The sequence below is a fragment of the Rhinopithecus roxellana genome, chromosome 12 (genome assembly GCF_007565055.1).
Source record: "Rhinopithecus roxellana isolate Shanxi Qingling chromosome 12, ASM756505v1, whole genome shotgun sequence".
Lineage (NCBI taxonomy): Eukaryota > Metazoa > Chordata > Mammalia > Primates > Cercopithecidae > Rhinopithecus > Rhinopithecus roxellana.
The window spans coordinates 125,119,416-125,139,875 of NC_044560.1; the positions used below are offsets into that span (position 1 = coordinate 125,119,416).

Genomic DNA, 20,460 nt, shown 5'->3' on the forward strand with positions numbered 1-20,460 from the left:
CATAGAGGTGCTTATAGTATTCTCTGATGGTAGTTTGTATTTCTGTGAGATCCACTTTATCATTTTTTATTGTGTCTTTTTGATTCTTCTCTCTTTTCTTCTTTATTAGTCTGGTCAGCCTTCTGTCTATTTTGCTGATCTTTTCAATAATCCAGTTCCTGGATTCATTGATTTTTTGAAGGGTTTTTCATGTCTCTCTCTCATTCAGTTCTGCTCTGATCTTATTTCTTGTCTTCTGCTAGCTTTTGAATTTGTTTGCTCTTGCTTCTTTAGTTCTTTTAATTGTGATGTTAGGGTGTCAGTTTTAGATCTTTCCCGCTTTATCCTGTGGACATTTAGTGCTATACATTTCCCTGTAAACACTGCTTTAGCTGTGTCCCAGAGATTCTGGTATGTTGTGTCTTTCCTCTTATTGGTTTTAAAGAACTTATTATTTCTGCCTTTATTTCCTTACTTACCCAGTAACTATTCAGGAGTAGGTTTTTCAGTTTCCATGTAGTTGTGCAGTTTTGAGTGAGTTTCTTAATCCTGAGTTCTAATTTGATTGCACTGTGGTCTGAGAGAATGTTTCTTATTATTTCCATTATTTTGCATTTGCTGAGGAGTGTTTTACTTCCAATTATGTGGTCAATTTTAGAATAAGTGTGATGTGGTGCTGAGAAGAACGTATATTATGTTGGTTTGGGTGGAAAATTGTGTAGATGTATATTAGGTCTGCTTGGTTCAGAGCTGAATTCAAGTCCTGAATATCCTTGTTAGTTTTGTGTCTCATCGATCTGACTAATATTGACAGTGGGGTGTTAAAGTCTTCCACTATTATTGCATGGGAATCTAATTCTCTTTGTAGGTCTCTGAGGACTTGCTTTATGAATCTCGGTGCTCCTGTATTGGGCACATATATATTTAAGATAGTTAATTCTTCCTGTTGCACTGATCCCTTTACCATTATGCAATGCCCTTCTTTGTCTTTTTTGATCTCTGTTGGTTTAAAGTCTGTTTTATCAGAGACTAGGATTGCAAACCCTGCTTTTTGTTTTTTTTGCTTTCCATTTGTTTGGTAAATCTTCCTCCATTCCTTTATTTTGAGCCTATGTGTATCTTTGCACGTGAGATGGGTCTTGACTCTTTATCCAATTTGCCAGTCTGTGTCTTTTAATTGTGGCATTTAGCCATTTACATTTAAGGTTAATATTGTTATGTGTGAATTTGATCTTGTCATTATGATGCTAGATAGTTATTTTGCCTGTTAGTTAATGCAGTTTCTTCATAGTGTGGATGGTCTATACAATTTGGTATGCTTTTGCAGTGTCTGGTACTGGTTTTTCCTTTCCATATTTAGGGCTTCCTTTGGGAGCTCTTGTAAGGCAGGCCTGGTGGTGACAAAATCTCTCAGTATTTGTTGTCTGTAAATGATTTTATTTCTCCTTCACTTTTTAAATTTAAATTTAATTTATTTTATTTGAGACCAAGTCTCGATCTGTCGCCCAGGCTGGAATGCAGTGGTGCGATCTCGGCTCACTGCAAGCTCTGCCTCCCAGATTCACATCATTTTCCTGCCTCAGCCTCCAGAGTAGCTGGGACTACAGGCGCCTACCACAACGCCCAGCTAATATTTTGTATTTTTTAGTACAGACGGGTTTCTCCTTTACTTTTGAAACTTAGTTTGGCTGGATATGAAATTCTGAATTGAAAATTCTTTTCCTGGCTGGGTGCTGTGGCTCACGCCTGTAATCCCAGCACTTTGGGAGGCCAAAGCAGTCAGATCACAAGGTCAGGAGATTGAGACCATCTTGGCCAACATGGTGAACCCTCGTGTCTACTAAAAATATAAAAATTAGCTGGACATGGTGGCAAGTGCTTGTAATCCCAGTACTCGGGAGGCTGAGGGAGAATGGCTTGAACCAGGGAGTCGGACGTCGCAGTGAGCCAAGATCACGCTGGTGCACTCCAGCCTGCCAACAGAGAGAGACTCCAGGTCGGAAGGAAGGAAGGAAGGAAGGAAGGAAGGAAGGAAGGAAGGAAATAAATTATTTTCTTTAAGAATACTGAATATTGGTCTCCACTTTCTCTTGGCATTTAGGGTTTCTGCAGAGAAATCTGCTATTATTCTGATGGGCTTCCCTTTGTGGATAACCTGACCTTTCTCTTTGACTGCCCTTAACATTTTTTCTTTCATTTCAACCTTGGTGAATCTGACAATTATGTGTCTAGGGGTTGCTCTTCTCGAGGATTATCTTTGTGGTGTTCTCTGTATTTCCTATATTTGAATGTTGGCCTATCTTGCTAGGTTGGGGAAGTTCTCCTGGATAATATCCTGAAGAGTGTTTTCCAACTTGGTTCCATTCGCCCTGTCACTTTCAGGTACACCAATCAAATGTAGATTTGGTCTTTTCACATAATCTCATATTTCTTGGCAGCTTTGTTCATTCCTTTTCATTCTTTTTGCTCTAATCTTATCTTCACACTTTACTTCATTAAGTTGATCTTCAATCTCTGATATCCTTTCTTCCACTTGATCAATGTGGCTATTGATATTTGTGTATGCTTCAGGATGTTCTCATGCTGTGTTTTTCAGCTCCATCAGGTCATTTATGTTCTTCTTTAAACTGGTTATTCTAGTTAGCAGTTTCTCTAACCTTTTTTCAAGGTTCTTGGCTTCCTTGCATTGGGTTAGAACATGCTCCTTTAACTTGAAGGAGTTTGTTATTACCCACCCTCTGAAGCCTACTTCTGTTAATTCATCAAACTCATTCTCCTTCCAGTTTTGTTCCTTTGCTGGGGAGGAGTTGTGATCATTTGGAGGATAAGAGGCATTCTGGATTTTGGAATTTTGAGCCTATTTGACCTGTATTTTCCTCACCTTTGTGGATTTATCTACCTTTAGTCTTTGATGCTAGTGACTTTTGGATGGGGTTTCTGTGTGGACATCCTTTTTGTTGATGTTGACGCTATTCCTTTCTGTTTGTTAGTTTTTCCTTCTGACAGTCAGACCCCTCTGCTGTCAGTGCTGGAGTTTGCTAGAGGTCCACTCCAGACCCTGTTTGCCTGGTTATCACCAGCAGAGGCTGCAGAACAGCAAAGACTGCTGCCTGTTCTTTCCTCTGGAATCTTTGTCTCAGAGGGGCATCCAGCAGATGCCAGCCGGAGCTCTCCTGTATGAGGTGTCTGTTGATCCCTGCTAGCAGGTGTCTCCAGTCAGGAGACACAGGGGTCAGGGACCCACTCGAGGAGGCAGTCTGACCCTTAGCAGAGCTCAAGTGCTGTGCTGGGAGATCTGCTGCTCTCTTCAGAGCCAGCAGGCAGGAATGTTTAAGTCTGCTGAAGCTGTGCCCACAGCCGCCCCTTCCCCCAGGTGCTCTGTCCCAGGGAGATGGGAATTTTATCTATAAGCCCCTGTTTGTGGCTGCTGCCTTTCTTTCAGAGATGCCCTGCCCAGTGAGGAGGAATCTGGAGAGGCACTCTGGCTACAGCAGCTTTGCCTAGCTGCGGTGGGCTCCTCCCAGTTCGAACTTCCAGGCAGCTTTGTTTACATTGTGAGGGGAAAACTGCCTATTCAAGCGCAGTAATAGCAGATGCCCCTCCCACCACTAAGCTCTAGCGTCCCAGGTTGACTTGACTGCTGTGCTAGCTGCGAGAATTTCAAGCCAGTGGATCTCAGCTTGCTGGGCTACGTGGGGGTGGAATCTGCTGAGCTAGACCACTGGGCTCCCTGGCTTCAGGGGAGCCAGGTTGTGTCTCCCTGGGAGTGAATGGTTGTGTCTTGCTGACATTCCAGGTGCCACTGGGGTATGAAAAAAAAAAAGAAAAAAGACCTCCTGCAGCTAGTTCAGTGTCTGCCCAAATGGCTGCTCAGTTTTGAGTGTGAAACCCAGGGCCCTGGTGGCATAGGCACCCAAGGGACTCTTGTGGTATGCGGGTTGCGAAGATCATGGTAAAAGAATAGTATCTGGGCCGAATGCACCCTTCCTCATGACACAGTCCCTCACAGCTTCCCTAGTCTATGGGAGGGAGTTCCTGACCACTTGCACTTCCTGGGTGAGCTGATGCCCCACCCTGCTTCAGCTTTCCTTGGGCAGGCTGCACCCACTATCTAACCAGTCCCAATAGGATGAGCCAGGTGCCTCAATTGGAAATGCAGAAATGACCTGCCTTCTACATTATTCTTGCAGGGAGCTACAGACTGGTGCTGTTTCTATTCAGCCATCTTGCCAGCCAACCCCCAACATCATTTTTGAGGAGACTACCCTCTCCACATTTTGTATTCTTGACACCGTTGTTGAACATTAGTTGACCATATATGCATGAGTTTATTTCGGGGCTCCCTATTCTGTTCCATTGGTCCATGTGTCTGCTTTTATGCCAGTATTATACTGTTTTATTATAGCTTTGTAATAAAACCTGAAGTCAGGACATGTGATGCCTCCAGCTTCCTTTTCCTTGCTTTGGCTATTTGGGGACTTTTTAAGTTTCGTATGAATTTTAGGATTGATTTTTCTTTTTCTGTAAAAAAAAAAAAAAATTGCCATTGGGATTTTGATAAGAACTGCATTAAATATGGAGATTGCTTTGGGTAGTACAGACATTTTTAAAATATTCTTTTAATCCATAAATATAGGATGTCTTTCTATTTGTGTCTTTTTAAATTTCTTTCATCAATGTTTTATAATTCTCAGTGTTAAAGTCTTTCATCTCTTTGGTTAATCCCTGAGTATTTTACTCTTTTTGTTGCTAATGTAAATGGGATTGCTTTTTATATTTCCCTTTCAGATAGTTGTTAGGGTATAGAAGTAATGCTGATTTTTTATGTGTTGATTTTGTATCCTGCAACTTTGTTGAATTTATTAGTTCTATCAGCTTTTTTGTAGAGTCTTTAAGGGCTTTCTATATATATGATCATGTGAAATGTAAATAGAGATAATTTTATATTGTCCTTCCAATTTTAGATGCCTTTTTAAAATTTTGCCTGATTATTCTGGCTAGGTGATATGGTTTTGTATTAGTCACTTCTTACATTGGTATAAAGTAATACCTGAGACTGGGTAATTTGTTTAAAAAATGAGGGTTTGGCCAGGCACAGTGGCTCACGCCTGTAATCCCAGCACTTTGGGGAGGCCAAGGCAGGCAGATCACTTGAAGCCAGGAGTTCCAGACCAGCCTGGCCAACATGGCGAAGCCCTGTCTCTATTAAAGTACAAAAAAGATTAGCTGGGTGCAGTGGTGGGCACCTGTAGCCCCAGCTACTTGGGAGACTGAGGCAGGAGAATCACTTGAGCCCAGGAGGTGGAAATTGCAGTGAGTCAAGATCATGCCACTGCACTCCTGCCTGGGTGACAGAGTGAGACTCTGTCTCAAAAAAAAAAAAAAAAAAAAGATTTAATTGGCTCACTGTTTTGCAGGCTGTAAGGGAAGGATAGTGGCATCTGCTTCTGGGGAGGGCTCAGGAAGCTTCCAATCATGCCAGAATCAAAGGGGGAGCAGGCATGTCACATGTCAAAAGCATGGGCGGGGAGGTGCTGCACACGTTTAAATGACCGGATCTCATGAGAACTCACTATCACAGAGACAGTACCATGAGGGATGGTGCTAAACTATTCACGAGAAATCAGCCTCCATGATCAAATCACCTCCCACCAGGCCCCACTTCCAACACTGGGGGTTACATTTCAATATAAGATTTGTGTGACGACACACATCCAGACTATATTAGGTTTTCATGTTTGTCCCCTCCAAGCCTCACGTTGAAATGTGATTCCCAATGTTGGAGGTGGGGCTTGGTAAGAAGTAATTGGATCATGGGGCATATCCTTCATGTATGATTTAGCACCATCCCCTTGGTGATAAGTGAGTTCTTGCTCAGGTAGTTCACTTGAGATCTGGCTGTTTAAAAGAGTCTGGGGCCTCCCCCTTCTCTCTCTCTCTTGCTCCCTTTCATGCCATGTGGCACTGCCGGCTCTCCCTTCGCCTTCTGCCATGATTATGAGCTTCCTGAGGCTCTCACTAGAAGAAGATGCTGAAGCCATGCTTGTACAGCTTGCAGAACCATGGGCCAATTAAACTTCTCTTTATAAATTACCCAGTCTCAGGTATTTCTTTATAGCAATGCAAAAACAAACACACTGGAACTTCCAGTAGAATGCTGAATAGCAGTGGAGGGAGTGACCATCTTTACCTTGTTCCTAATCTTAGAGGAAAAGTTTTAAGCTTTATCCAGTTGATTACAATGTTAGTGGTGGGTTTTTTATATATAGCCTTTATTGTGTTGAAATAAGTTTCTTGTATATCTACTTTGTTTAAAGTTTTTATCATAAAAGGTTGTTGAATTTTGTCAAGCGCTTTTTCTGCATATATTGAGATGATCGTATGTTTTTTGTCTCTCATTCTGTTAATGTATATCACATTGATTTATTTTTGTATGCTAAACCATCCTTGCATCCCAGGGATAAATATCAGTTGGTTGTGGTGTATGATCCTTGTAATATGCCATTGAATTCAGTTTGCCACTATTTGATTGAGGACTTCCATATCTATGTTAATCAGAGATACTGGCTGTTTTCTTTTCTTGAAGTGTCTTTGGAATTGGGTCACAATGATGTTAGCCTCATAAAGTGAATTTGGGAGTGTTTTCCCTTTTCTAATTATTGAAAGTTTAAGAAGCATTAGTATTAGTTCTCCTTTAAATGTTTGGTATAATTTACCCATGAACCCATTTAGTACTGGGCCTTGTTGGAAGGTTTCTAATTAGTGATTCTATCTCCTTATTTGTTATTGGTCTGTTTAGGCTCTTTCTTCTTGATTCAGTTTTGTTATGTTGTACGTTTTTAGGAATTTATCCATTTATTATAGGTTATCTAATTTACTGATGCTTAATTATTCATAATAGTACCTTATAAGCCTTTTAATTTATGTGTTATCTGTTGTAATGTCTCCTCTAATTTCTGACTTAATTTTTGAGTATTCTTTTTCTTAGTCTGCTGATTTATCTTTTCAAAAAACCGATTCGTTTTGCTGAATATTTTGTATTGTTTTTCTATCCTCTATTTTGTTTATTTCTGCTCTAATCTCTACTATTTCCTTCTGCTAAATTTGTGTTTAATTTGTTCTTTTTCTATTCCTTGAGTTGTAATAGGTTGTTTATTTGAAATATTTCTTCTTTAGTGTAGGCATTTAACGCTATAAACTTCCCTCATTTTTTTGGTCTGTTTTGCTGTTTTTTGTCTGTGTTGTGGTTCTTTTGTTTGTTTCTTCCTGTCTTCTGTTACTTCTTTTTTGTAGTGATTTAGTTTGGTTATTTTTTCTTTATCTTTTGCTTATCTACTTTAGGTTCTTTTCCTCTGAGGTTTCCATGAGGCTTGAATAAATTTTTGTGTTATAAACATTTATTTTAGTAACAATTTAAGCTCAATTGCATACAAAATGTTCACACTTTTACACCCGCCCACATGTAGTTTTTTTTTTTGAAACACAGTATTGCTCTGTAACCCAGGCTGGAATGCAGTGGTGCAATCATGCTCACTGTAGCCTCAACCTTCAGGGCTCAAGCTATCCTCCCACCTCAGCCACCCAAGTAGCTGGGACCACAGGTGCACGCCACCACGCCTGAAAAACGTTTGTACTTTTTGGGAGAGCGGGTTTCACAATGTTGCCCAGGCTCGTCTCAAACTCCTGAGCTCAAGCAATCCTCCTGCCTTGGCCTCCCAATGTGCTGGGATTACAGACGTGAGCCATTGTGCCTGGCCAACTTTGTGTTCTTGAAGTCAGAGTTTACTGCTTTTTTTTTTTTTTTTTTTTTTTTTGAGACGGAGTCTCGCTCTGTCGCCCAGGCTGGAGTGCAGTGGCCGGATCTCAGCTCACTGCAAGCTCCACCTCCCGGGTTTACGCCATTCTCCTGCCTCAGCCTCCCGAGTAGCTGGGACTACAGGCGCCGCCACCTCGCCCGGCTAGTTTTTTGTATTTTTTAGTAGAGACGGGGTTTCGCCGTGTTAGCTAGGTTGGTCTCGATCTCCTGTCCTCGCGATCCATCCGTCTCGGCCTCCCAAAGTGCTGGGATTACAGTGTTGAAACTTTCTAATGTTTTCAGCTCAATTGTTAAATTCTTCAGCTCCGGAAATTGTTTCTTTTTTATTTCAATAGGTTTTTGGGGAAATGGGTGGTATTTGGTTACATGAATAAGTTCTTTAGTGGTGATTTCTGAGATTTTGGGGTACCTGTCATCCAAGCAGTGTACACTGTACCCAATGTATAGTCTTTTATCCCTCATCCCCTGACCCCAATATTTCCCCTGAATCCCAGTCCATTGTATGTTTCTTACGACTGTGTAGTATTCCATATACACATACCATATTTTCTTTATCCACTTGTTGATTAAGGGCATTTGGGCTGGTTCTATATTACTGCAATTGCAAATTGTGCTGCTTTAAACACGTGTGTGCAGGTACCTTTTCATATTATTACTTCTTTTCCTCTGGGTAGATACCTATAAGTGGGATTGCTGGATCAAATGGCAGATCTATTTTTAATTCTTTAAGAAATCTCCACACTGTTTTCCGTAGTGGTTGTACTAGTTTACATTCCCACCAACAGTGTTAAAGTGTTCCCTTTTCACCACATCCATGTCAACATATTTTTTTTTATTATTATTATGGTCATTCTTGCAGGAATGATGTGGTATTGCATTGTGGTTTTCATTTGCATTTCCCTGAAAATTAGTGATGTTGAGCATTTTTTCATGTTTGTTGGCTGTTTGTATATTTTCTTTTGAGAATTGTCTATGCATGTCCCTAGCCCACTTTTTGATGGGATTGTTTTGTTCTTGCTGATTTGATTGAGTTCCTTATAAATTCTGGATATTAGTCCTTTGTTGGATGTACAGATTGTGAAAATTTTCTCCCACTCTGTGGGTTGTCTGTTTACTCTGCTGAGTATTTCTTTTGCTGTGCAGAAGCTTTTTAGTTTGATTAAGTCCCATCTATTTATCTTTGCTTTTGTTGCATTTGTTTTTGGGTTCTTGGTCATGAAGTCTTTGACTAAGCCAATGTCTAGAAGTGGTTTTCCGATGCTATCTTCTAGAATTTTTATGGTTTCAGGTCTTAGATTTAAGTCTTTGATCAATCTTGAGTTTATTTTTCTATAAGGTAAGAGATGAGGATCAAGTTTCATTCTTCTACATGTGGCTTGCAAAGTATCCCAGCATCATTTGTTGAATAGGGTGTCCTTTCCCCACTTTATGTTTTTGCTTGCTTTGTCCTTCTTTGCCTTTACTGTTGCTTTAAAGTTTGTCTGATATAAGAGTAGCTACTCCTGCTCACTTTTGGTGTCCATTTGCATGAAATATGTTTTTCCACCCCTTTACCTTAAATTTATGTGAGTCTCTTGAGGACAACATATACTGGTTGGTGAGTTCTTATCCATTCTACCATTCTGTATCTTTTCAGTGGAGCATTTAGGCTATTTACATTTAATGTTAGTATTGAGAAGTGAGGTGTTATTCCAGTCATCATGCTATTTCTTGCCTGAATATTATGTTGTTGTTTTTAATTGTGTTATTGTTTTATAGATCCTGTGAGATTTATGCTTTAAGGATATTCTATTTTGGTGCATTGCAAGGATTTCTTTCAAGATTTAGAGCTCCTTTTATCAGTTCTTGTAGTCCTGACTTGGTAGTGGCAAATTCTCTCAGCATTTTCTTGTATGAAAATGACTATTTTTCCTTCCTTTATGAAGCTTAGTTTCACTGGATACAAAATTCTTGGCTGATAATTGTTTTGTTTCAGGAGGTTAAAGAGAGGACCCCAATCCCTTCTAGCTTGTAGGGTTTCTCCCAAGAAATCTGCTATTAATCCGATAGATTTACTTTATAGGTTACCTGATGCATTTGCCTCACAGCTCACAGCTTAGTTTTGCCTTTAGATAACCTGATGAGTATATGCCTAGGCAATGATCTTTCTGTAATTCATTTGCCAGGTGTCCTTTGAGCTTCGTGTATTTGAATTCCTAGATCTCTAACAAGGCTGGGGGAGTTTTCCTCAATTTTTCCCTCAAACATGTTTTCCAAACATTTAGATATATCTTCTTCCTCAGGAAAACCAAATATTCTTAGGTTTGATCATTTAACATAATCCCAAACTTCTTGGAGGCTTTGTTCATTTTTTTAAAAATCTTTTTTCTTTGTATTTGTCAGATTGGGATATTTTGAAAGTCTTGTCTACAAGCTCTAAAGTTCTTTCTTCTATTTCTTAGATTCTATTGCTAAGACTTTCCAGTGCATTTTGCATTTCTCTAAGTGTGTCCTTGATTTCCAGAAATTGTGACTGTTTTTAGTTTATGCTATCTATTTCATTAGAGATTTTTCCATTCGTATCTTATATCAAATTTTTTTTTCTGTAAGTTGGACTTCCCATTTCTCTTGTCTTGACTGCCTTAACAGTTGACTTTCTGAAATCTTTTTTTTTTTTTTTTTTTTTTTTTAGACAGAGTCTCGCTCTGTTGCCCAGGCTGGAGTGCGGTGGTATGATCTTGGCTCACTGCAAGCTCTGCCTCCTGGGTTCACGCCATTCTCCTGCCTCAGCCTCCCTAGTAGCTGGGACTACAGGAGGCCACCACCACTCTCAGCTAATTTTTTTTTTTATTTTTATTTTTAATAGAGACAGGGTTTCACTGTGTTAGCCAGGATGCTCTCGATCTCCTGACTTCGTGATCTGCCCACCTCAGCCTCCCAAAGTGCTGGGATTACAGGCGTGAGTCACCGTGCCTGGCCCTGAATTCTTTTTCTGGCAATTTAGAGATTTTGTCTTGGTTTGGAACCATCCATGGTGAGCTAGTGTGATCTTTTGGGGGCGTTAAAGAAACTTGTTTTGTCATATTTCCAGAATTGTTTTTCTGGTTCCTTCTCATTTGGGTAGTCTATGTCAGAGGGAAGATCTGGGACTCAAGGGCTGCTGTTCAGATTCTTCTGTCCCACAGGGGTGCTCCTTTTTTGTGATGCTCTCCCCTTTCGCCTATGGATGGTGCTTCCTGAGAACCTAACTATAGTGATTGTTACTTCTCTTCTGGATCTAACCACCCAGCAGAGCTACCAGGCTCCAGGCTGGTACTGTTGAGTGTCTGCAAAGAGTCCTGTGATGTGATCCATCTTCAGGTCTCTCAGTCATGGATACCAGCAGCTACTCCAATGGAGGCAGCAGGGGAATGAAGTAGACCCCATGAGGGTCTTTGGTTGTATTTTTGTTAAGTTCACTGGTTTTGTGTTGGCCTCCAGCCAGGAGGTGGCAGTTTCAAAAGCATATCAGCTGTGGTTGTATGGGGAGGATCATGTGGTAGGCAAGGCCATAGAGCTCCCAGGAGATTATGTCCCCTGCCTTTGGCTACCAGGGCGGGTAGAGAAAGATCATCAGGTGTGGGCAGGGTTAGGCGTGTCTGAGCTCAGACTCTCCTTGGGCTGGGCTTGCTGCAGCTGTTGTGGAGGATGGAGGTGTGGTTCCCAGGCCAGTTATGTTCCCAGGGGGGATATGGCTATCTCTGCTACATCACACAGGTCACCAGGGAAGTGGGGGAAAGTCGGCAGCCACAGGCCTCAACCAGCTCCCACACAGCTCACAGACCAAAAGGCCAGTCTCATTCCCACTGTGCCCACCTGCCCCCCTCACCCAATAGTTTATTTCCAGGCAGCCAGTGAGCAGGGCTGAGAACTTGCCTCAGGCTACAAGCTTCCCAGCTGAGAAAGCAAGCAGACTCACAGTTCCTTGGCTGTCCCAGGGAGCCTGCAGTGGCAGTCCACTTCCTTCAAAGGGTCTGTGGATTCTCTAGGCTTTCCTGGTATGTTCCTGCAGTAGTTCTAAGAGCAAGAGTTCATGCTGTGGCTCCCCACACACTGCTCTATCCATCAAAGTGGAAGCTCCAAGTTAGTTCTGCCTCCTAGTCATCATTTTCCCCTGTTGCTTCTTTTTTTTGTGTTTACGGTTTTTTCAAATCTCTTTGCTGAAGTTGTCATTTTGTCCCCGTTTTCCTAATTTTGTTTTATTGTTTAACTGTGTTGTCTTGTAGCTCACCAAACTTCTAAAGGACAACTATTTTAAATTATTTAGCAGATAACTCATGAATGCCCATTTCTTTGGGGTCAGTTACTATAAGTTTGTGTTCCTTCGGTGGTGTCATAGTTTTCTGAATTTTCATACTTCTTTTATCTTTGCATTGGTGTCAGTGCATTTGAAGCAGCACTTACCTCTTCCAGACCATCTTTGGTAAGAAAAGTTCTTCACTGAGAGGGGGAGCAGAAATATGCTGTGACACTGAGTCTAGTGGCATGTGAAGTGCCAATTGCAGTAACCTATCACAGCTCTGTGTCCAGGAGGGACAGGAGCGGTGACACAGGAGCTGAAGTAGCCAGCATCCACAACACTTGGCAACTATGTAGTCCTCAGCTGTGAATGTTGTGGGGGTTTTGTGGTGCCCATGAGGGCTGCTGGGGTCCTTAGTGGTGCTACTGGGTATAGCAGGAAGTGCACCTGCATAGATAATGCCAAAGATGGCAGTGAAGACTGAGGAGAGCTGGGGGTGCACACAATAGGAGAGTTGCTGGCATGTATGCCTGTGGCACTGACAACCAAGACCAGCAACAGGTGTATATGTGGTGGCAAGAGGTGGCCATGGGCAGGCATATGTGCAGCAAGCAGTGCAAACCACCTGTGCATATGTGGCTGAAACAGCCAAAGCCAATAGCAGGCATATGTGTGGTCGTGAGAGCTGGGTAAGGGCATGCACAGAGTGGTGCAAATAAGCAGTGCTTGCATGCACTGTGGTTAACAGCCAGGGCCAGTTGTGTGCATGCAGATGCCCAAGAGAGTTGGTCACAGATGAATGTGGTGGTTAAAACTGGGGCTAGTGGGTGGGTGCCAACTGCAGTCATGAATGCAGTGACTGCACTGGTTCCCAGGGTTTGGGTGCCCACAGAGGCGCTGGCTGGGGCAGCTCCACTGGAGGTAAAAATAGCCTAGTCATCTGGGGTCCATGAAGGAGAAAGCCATGGGAATTCCGAGCCAACTGGAGGTCTTCAGTGGAGAAGGGTGCTGGGGTCATCTGAACACCAGGTAAACCATGGTATCCCCTGCCACATGGCTGACACAATGCCCTCTGTCCTTCTTCTTTATTCCTAGCTGCTTCCAGTTAGCCTGCTAGCAGCTATGCCAGTCTTCCCAGGAATCTGAGTGGGATAAAACCAATGTGGATCTTCTGGGTAGTACTCACAAAGTGTGAAGAAGCTGGACACTCACCCTGCTCTCATTTTCGCCTGTGAGGGTAACACTTGGTAATGAGCTGTGCCAGCCTGGCGGATGGTATGAGAAAGATAAAATGAGACTTCTTCATACCCATTCTGTGTGGTTATTCTTGTTTTTGTTGTTGTTTTGGTTTGGTTTTGCTTTGCTTTTTTGCTCTACTATGCTGCCGCAGCTTCTTATCTGGACTCCAAAGCCCTCCCACAGCTATTTCCATTCCTGGATGTCTATCAAATTGCTGTTTGTGGGGTTGAGGGCCAGGGTCTCCTACTCTACCATCTTATTGATAACACTCCCTTCTTGAATGTCTTATATGTTTTTCCCCTCAAAAGCAGAAGTAATTTGGTAATGAGAGTAATGTTAAGTTACTGTTAAGTAATGTTAAGTTAATGTTAATGTTAAGTAACTTTATTAACTTTTAGAGAACAGTATATCAGCTGATATCTGTTCAGTGTTAGCTTATTTCCTTCTTACTTCACAAACCTTAGTGAGTGGATTTTCTAAGGCTTATGTTATCCAAGACAGCTAGAAAGAATATCAACTAATTTCAATTATTATCCCTCAAGTAAATGCCAGTCTCTCCCCAACCCCCATATACACACACTCTGATTGGGAACTGTGTTTTTGTTTATCTCTGGTTATCATTCAATGTCTTGCAGATTGCCTGGAATATTTTGTGAATAGGTGAACAGTCACAAGTACTGATTATCTGAGGAAACATCATATAAACGCAAAGTATATCATTCAGTGATTAATAAACACATTAACAAAATGTTGGATTTTCTCTCTTACCTCTTCATTTTGTACATTGAAACTGTAGCTAGTTAGGAGGAGGAGGATTTCTTTCTTAATTATTATTATTTTGAGCTCTGTCGCCCAGGCTGGAGTGCAGTGGCACAATCTTGGCTCACTGCAGCCTCCACCTCCCAAATTTAAGTGATTTTCCTACCTCATCCTCCTGAGTAGCTGGGACTACAGGCGCATGCCACTACGCCTGGCTGATTTTTGTATTTTTAGTAGAGACAGGGTTTCACCATGTTGGCCAGGCTGGTCTCAAATACCTGACCTCAGGTGATCTGTCCACCTCGCTACCCAAAGTGCTGGGATTACAGGCGTGAGCCACTGCGCCTGGTTGTCTATCTTATTTTTAAAAGGGCTGCCTTCAAACTATCTCACTACCACCAGAGCCTCCTTAATTAGCAAAACATTCAATTACTTGAGGTTCAGCACTCTCAGGGTGCCTATTATGGTCACATATAAAGTACTACAAAAACAAAAAGTAGAGTTTCATTTATTTTTATCTGACTTCATTATTTTTATCTGACTTCAAAATGTGTATTCTTGAGTTCTCCCAAGTTCTAGATATTTATTCTTAACTGACTCTGGATATTTTAAACTCCACCCCCATCCCTGTAAAATCTGATCGATATTTACTTTATTCCACCTTGTTTTCCTATTCTCAAAAGTCCCTCAATCTTTCAACATTCAGCTCAATGGTCACCTCTTCTAATGTTGCTCTAGACTTCTTTGTAGTTCTCTTACTGCATTAGTCATATTCTACCACAGTATTTGCAACCTTGCACACCACTTCTAGCTAAAGCACTTGGAGGAGTTTCCTGAACAATCATGCTCCCTCCCATTTTCATGCCTCTGCATGTTCTGTTTCATCAAGCTAGAACGCCTTTATCCCCATTCTTGCATTTTCATACCACAGAAGTCACCAAACCACTGCAAATGTTTAAATACACTGTTTTTGTTTTCACACTTTCAAAGATACATTTTAAAATTATATACCCTCTATTTCTACCATAGTTCTTAATATATATGTGATGAATATATAGATGAGGCTTGAATGTATAACTTGCCTAAGATCCTAAGGTAAGATAAAGATCAACACAGTAACTGTAAAATGGTACGTTCACTTTGAAAAACAATTTGGTAGTTCTTCAAAATGTTGAACACAGTTTCCATAGGACCCAGCAAGTCAACTCCTAGATGTGTACTCAGGGGAAATAAAATCATATGTCCACACAAAAAACTTGTATACAAGTGTTCAGAGCAGCATTTCAGAATACCTAAAAAGTAGAAACAACCAAAATATCTTATCAATTGAATGGATAAACAAAATGTGGTATATTCATATGATGCATTATTTTAGTAATAAAAAGCAATGAAGTATTCATACATGTTACAACATGCATGAACTCTCAAAATATTTTGCTAAGTGAAAGAAGCCAGACACAATAGGTCACATGTTATATGACTCCATTTATATGAAATATCCAGAAGAGGCATGGAGACAAAAAGCATATAGTGGTTTCCAGGAGTTCTGGGTAGGAGGTAGTGGGAAGTGATCACTAATGGTTATAGGATTTCTTTTGGGAGTTATAAAACATTCTATAATTAGTGAGAGGTTATTGTTGCATAACTCTGAGAATATAGTAAAAACCACTTAATTGCATACTTTTTCAGAGTGAATTATATCTCAATAAAGCGATTACTAGTAAATGAACACAATAATGAAAATTCTCTACTTGTTGCAGATTTTTAATCAGGGGCTTAATCTTTGGAAGTCAGAAAACAACTCTGCCTGCCTAGAACTTCCTGATCATACATATTAATTGTACAATTATGAAATGTCAAAGGATCATTCTAAATTAACCCTTTTATCATCTTATTGGTGAGAAAACTGAGCTCCAAGAAGCATAAATGACTTACATAAGGTTATATAACTAGCCAGTAGAACCAAGGAAGAGTCTCATTCCAATGATTCATCTTTATTTATTTGTTGATTTTGACATTTTCCTAAATCCCCAGGTTTTTTATAATTTAAAGAAAAAAATTAAAAAGTAAAAAGAAAAGCCTATTTATCTTTCATATTAACTCCAATAATTATTTCTAGATTTGTGGGAAATACAGAAAAAAAAAGGCTAAGAGAATAAACACCTGCACCTTTCTGCTCCTGTGAATGAGAAAAGACAACTATTAGCACTTAAAGGTTTTACTCTTTAAAAATAATACAGCATAAGCACTCATAGTAATAGTTAGAGCAACATGGACCACTCTTTCCTCCTAGGGAACAGAAGATAATCAGACACTTAGCAAAGATGTTACTAGTATCTGGAAATTTGCCCCCAACTTTCAGAAAGACACTAAACTTAATCCATAGGAAAATATCTTTCAGAATATTAGTTTCTAAAGTTTCCCTTTCAGCCCTACTTTTTGCAGCCTTTGTCACAGCCAATGGCAGATACAGGTGCAGTAAGTAATTTCTGTCGTACTTATTCACTCAGGAGATTTTGGTGTTAGTAAAACAATTTCTTTGAAAGTCATGTTTGTTCTTTTCACCAAACAGCAACTCTTAAACAAAAGAATTTTCACTTTCCCAAAGAAAATCATTGAGAATATAATTTTTTCAAAAAAAGCATTATTCAATGTTGACCCTCAAAAGCTGATTGTAAAATACCTCATCATATAATCTACAGCCAGAGGGTAACTCAGCAATTGTGTAGTCCAGCATTTCCACAACCTAGGTATCCACATGTACCTGAGGATGATATTGGCAGGTAGTGTGAGGAGCTAGGGGAATGGGGGATGGTGACCAGAATACCAAATAGTGTTACATGCTAAATTTAGTTTAGAAAATTCTGGGTTAATTCAATAAATATTTAAGGAACATCAATTACAGGCCAGGCTCTCTACTAGATGCAGAGCAAAACAGGTTTATACCAGAATTTTCTTAAAGCCTCTAACAGGCTAGTATTCACAAATGAGCATGGTGACTACACATCCTAGTTTGCCATAGACAACCCCAGTTTACATGCACTATTCCAGCATTAAGATCATTTCTTTTTACTTCTATAATCCTACATATGACTCTCTAAGAGGTGTGTGTGTGTGTGTGTGTGTGTATGTGTGTGTGTAGCAAACAGATTTTCCTAAACTTAGACCAATTACACACTTATATCCACATTCCTACAATCGTCTCCTAAAACAGTGGTCTGGGTCCCCAGAACATAGTTTGGGGTCTACTACATTCTCATCGTTTGATAGCTGAGGAAACAAAGGATCTGAGCATTACATAGACTCAGCTAGAAAATGACAGACACGGGACACTAAAGCCTAGGACTCCTGGCTCATAGAGATGGCTCTAATGCCCTTTCTGATGTATCACAGACTGTGATACTAAAGCACCCTTAACATGATGTTAACAAGTTCTACGACAAAAATAAGTCACCAAGTTTCACATTTTAATTTCATTTTAAAGGAAGTTCATTTTGTTCTTTTTCAATCATAACTGCAAAATTCATCAAAAACAGAGTCAAGGAGAAAATACTATCTTTTAGATAACTCTAATACTATCTTTTAGTCAACTCTTCAAGACTATAAGCCCAGTTCACTTATTCCTACTCTCTTCTTTCCCTCCCCTCACTCTCTAGTAAATATAAAGTAGTTGATTTCTTTGTATCTTCGTAGTATCATTGGCTTCACAGGTGTGTGTTGGGGTGGGGGAGAAGAAGTTAATTCTATCCATCAATCAACAACATTTTCAGTGTCTACCACAAAGTGTTCTGCTATAATATTTTACTCGCATTGTGGTTCCAAGTGTTTTTTTAAAGTTAGGATACTATAATATTGTCTTGGGCCATATGGTACTTACACAAATTCCAAGGAGTCAAATTACAATATAATTCCATTATTATTTTTGAGTTTCTATAAGCTTACTAACAGAGGCAATTTTCTGATTCTGGTTGCACCAAAAGGTATGGCCCTAGAAAAAAAATCATGCAAAGAATTTTATCTTTAAAAATTAGTTATTCAAATTTTCGATCATCCATGGCCACTGATATTTCTAGCTAACTGCTATGCATTATAAGCAATTTAGGTGGTTCTTCCACAGAAAAAGGAGTGAATGATCATATAGTCTTTAAAAAGAAAACCCAGGCCGGGCGCGGTGGCTCACGCCTGTAATCCCAGCACTTTGGGAGGCCGAGACGGAGGGATCACAAGGTCAGGAGATCGAGACCATGGTGAAACCCCGTCTCTACTAAAAATACAAAAAATTAGCCGGGCGACGTGGCGGGCGCCTGTAGTCCCAGCTACTCGGGAGGCTGAGGCAGGAGAATGGCGTGAACCCGGAAGGCGGAGCTTGCAGTGAGCTGAGATCCGGCCACTGCACTCCAGCCTGGGCGACAGAGCGAGACTCCGTCTCAAAAAAAAAAAAAAAAAAAAAAAAAAAGAAAACCTATGAGCTAAGAAATATAATAGCCTGTTCTAAAAAAGGAAAAAGTAGAAAATGTTAGTGAAAACAGGGTTTAAACCCTTAGGAAATTCATTTCTGTATAGGATATCATTTTGTTCATCACCAAGAAAAGGTAGTCAATATTAATTAAATCTTACACAGGCAAGATAACCAGTTAAGCAGATGAAAAGAAAACTGTAAGGTGAGTAAGGCAAACAAAACAAAACAAAACAAAACATTTCTAGAAAGGAACTATTATTGGATTTGCAGATGTAATATGAGATGTACATGTAACAGAATATCCTTGTCATATATTGGAAATTGTGATTGTGTGACAGAGCTCTAATATTTGCAACACAGCAGACTCTTCTGTAATAATTATTTTAAAAGGCTTGCCTATGATAATTTACCATTTGAAGTAATGAACTTATTCAAGTATAACTACTGTACCTAGTTATAATCCCATTTGTTTTTTTTTTTTTAAAAAGAAATACAGATATTGATCACATCAAACATTTTCATTGAGAGGTTGACACGGACACTCATGCGTTTTATCGTGGATGGTCTCAGAAGCTTTCCTGTGTATGTGAAGCAGAACTACAGGCCTTTTTGTATAAGTTTCTGTACATTTTGTCCATGCTGTTCTCAAAGATGGGTCGGTGGGATTTTCCCTTATAAGAGGCTGCCCTGTTGGACCAGTATTCACCATCATCCAAATGGAAAGTGCCACGTGGCTGCTGACATGAGCTATAAAAAGGGACATAAAAGGTTCAAAATAATAATGAAACAAAATTAGAGATAGTACTATGTAAATCAAATATTTATTGAGTACTCTATGGCTATTTAATACTCTGCTGGGGCTGTGAAAAATAAAACACAGTAAGGCCTGTGCTTTCAAAGAGGGACATTTTAAAAGGGGAAGTAGAAGTATCTGTGTAAAACTGTTATAAAACAGTAAAATGGAAATTTTGTGTTAGAGTGAAAAAGGAATTCAGAGAACAGACACAGGTACAGCATAATAAAAGCAGAACACAGGTGGCCTGGTATGGCCAGTATAAGAATGCACAGCTTGGGCGCAGTGGCTCATGCCTGTAATCCCAGCACTTTGGGAGGCCAAGACGGGCAGATCACCTGAAGTCGGGAGATCGAGACCAGCCTGACTTACATGGAGAAACCCCGTATCTACTAAAAAATACAAAATTAGCTGGGCGTGGTGGCACTTGCCTATAACCCCAGCTACTCGGGAGGCTGAGGCAGGAGAATCGCTTGAACCCAGGAGGTGGAGGTTGCAGTGAGCTGAGATCGCACCATTGCACCCCAGCCTGGACAACAACTGCAAAACTCCGTCTCAAAAAAAAAAAAGAATGCGTAGTTGCTAAAAGTCAGGCACACCTGAAACTGAATTCCAGCTCAGTCCTTTATAAGCTGTGAGACCTTGGGCAATTTATTTAACTATCCAGAGTCTCAGCTTCCTTTAGTTTTACAGGATTGTTTTAAAATTTAAACATAGAAGTTATTAAATAAGAAACACTAAACTAGGTACTTTATATCTATTTATGAATACATCTTACAACCTTTAGAAGTTGGTAGACATAGAAATTAAGACTCAGTGAAGTTAAGTGACTTGCCTAAGACTGCTCAGCTAGTAAGTGGCAAAATGAAAAAGACAAGGTGTGTGCTCTAAGACCCTTTCTACTATGCCATGCTGCTATTGCCCTCAAGGAGTAGAAAATTAGGCTAAATATGAACATTTGTGGAAAATGGAAACAAGGCAGAAGAGTTTGAAGTGAAAGGATCAACTGTAGTTTTGAGGGTCTTAAGGAAAAAAGAAGGTGGGGGAGAGAGAGAGCGAGCGAGCGTGTGCGAGAGTGCGCACATGTAAGTGAGAGCAAGCCCATAGGAAGCTAATGAAATAGACTAAGACTGGGCTGGCTGTGATGAAGACAGAAA

At 40.3% G+C, this 20,460-nt stretch overlaps 2 protein-coding genes across 5 annotated transcripts in view; one reads left to right on the forward strand and one right to left on the reverse strand.

Moving 5' to 3' along the window:
• The window catches only part of SLC5A9 (solute carrier family 5 member 9), an 84,778-nt gene extending 71,604 nt beyond the window's left edge, over positions 1–13,174 (forward strand). The window contains exon 15 of the mRNA XM_030942928.1: positions 13,149–13,174. Within this exon, the coding sequence (XP_030798788.1) occupies positions 13,149–13,162 (14 nt within the window). The 3' untranslated portion in view covers positions 13,163–13,174. The remainder of the gene's footprint in view (positions 1–13,148) is intronic.
• SPATA6 (spermatogenesis associated 6) overlaps positions 1–20,460 on the reverse strand; it is a 218,428-nt gene that overhangs the window by 10,309 nt on the left and 187,659 nt on the right. For 3 of the 4 annotated variants that reach the window (XM_030942936.1, XM_030942934.1, XM_030942933.1), the window contains one exon: positions 19,010–19,257. The exons of the other annotated variant lie outside the window; for it this stretch is intronic. In XM_030942936.1, the coding sequence (XP_030798796.1) occupies positions 19,077–19,257 (181 nt within the window). In that variant the 3' untranslated portion in view covers positions 19,010–19,076. Of the gene's footprint in view, positions 1–19,009; positions 19,258–20,460 lie in introns of those variants that run through there. 4 annotated transcript variants of the gene reach the window in all.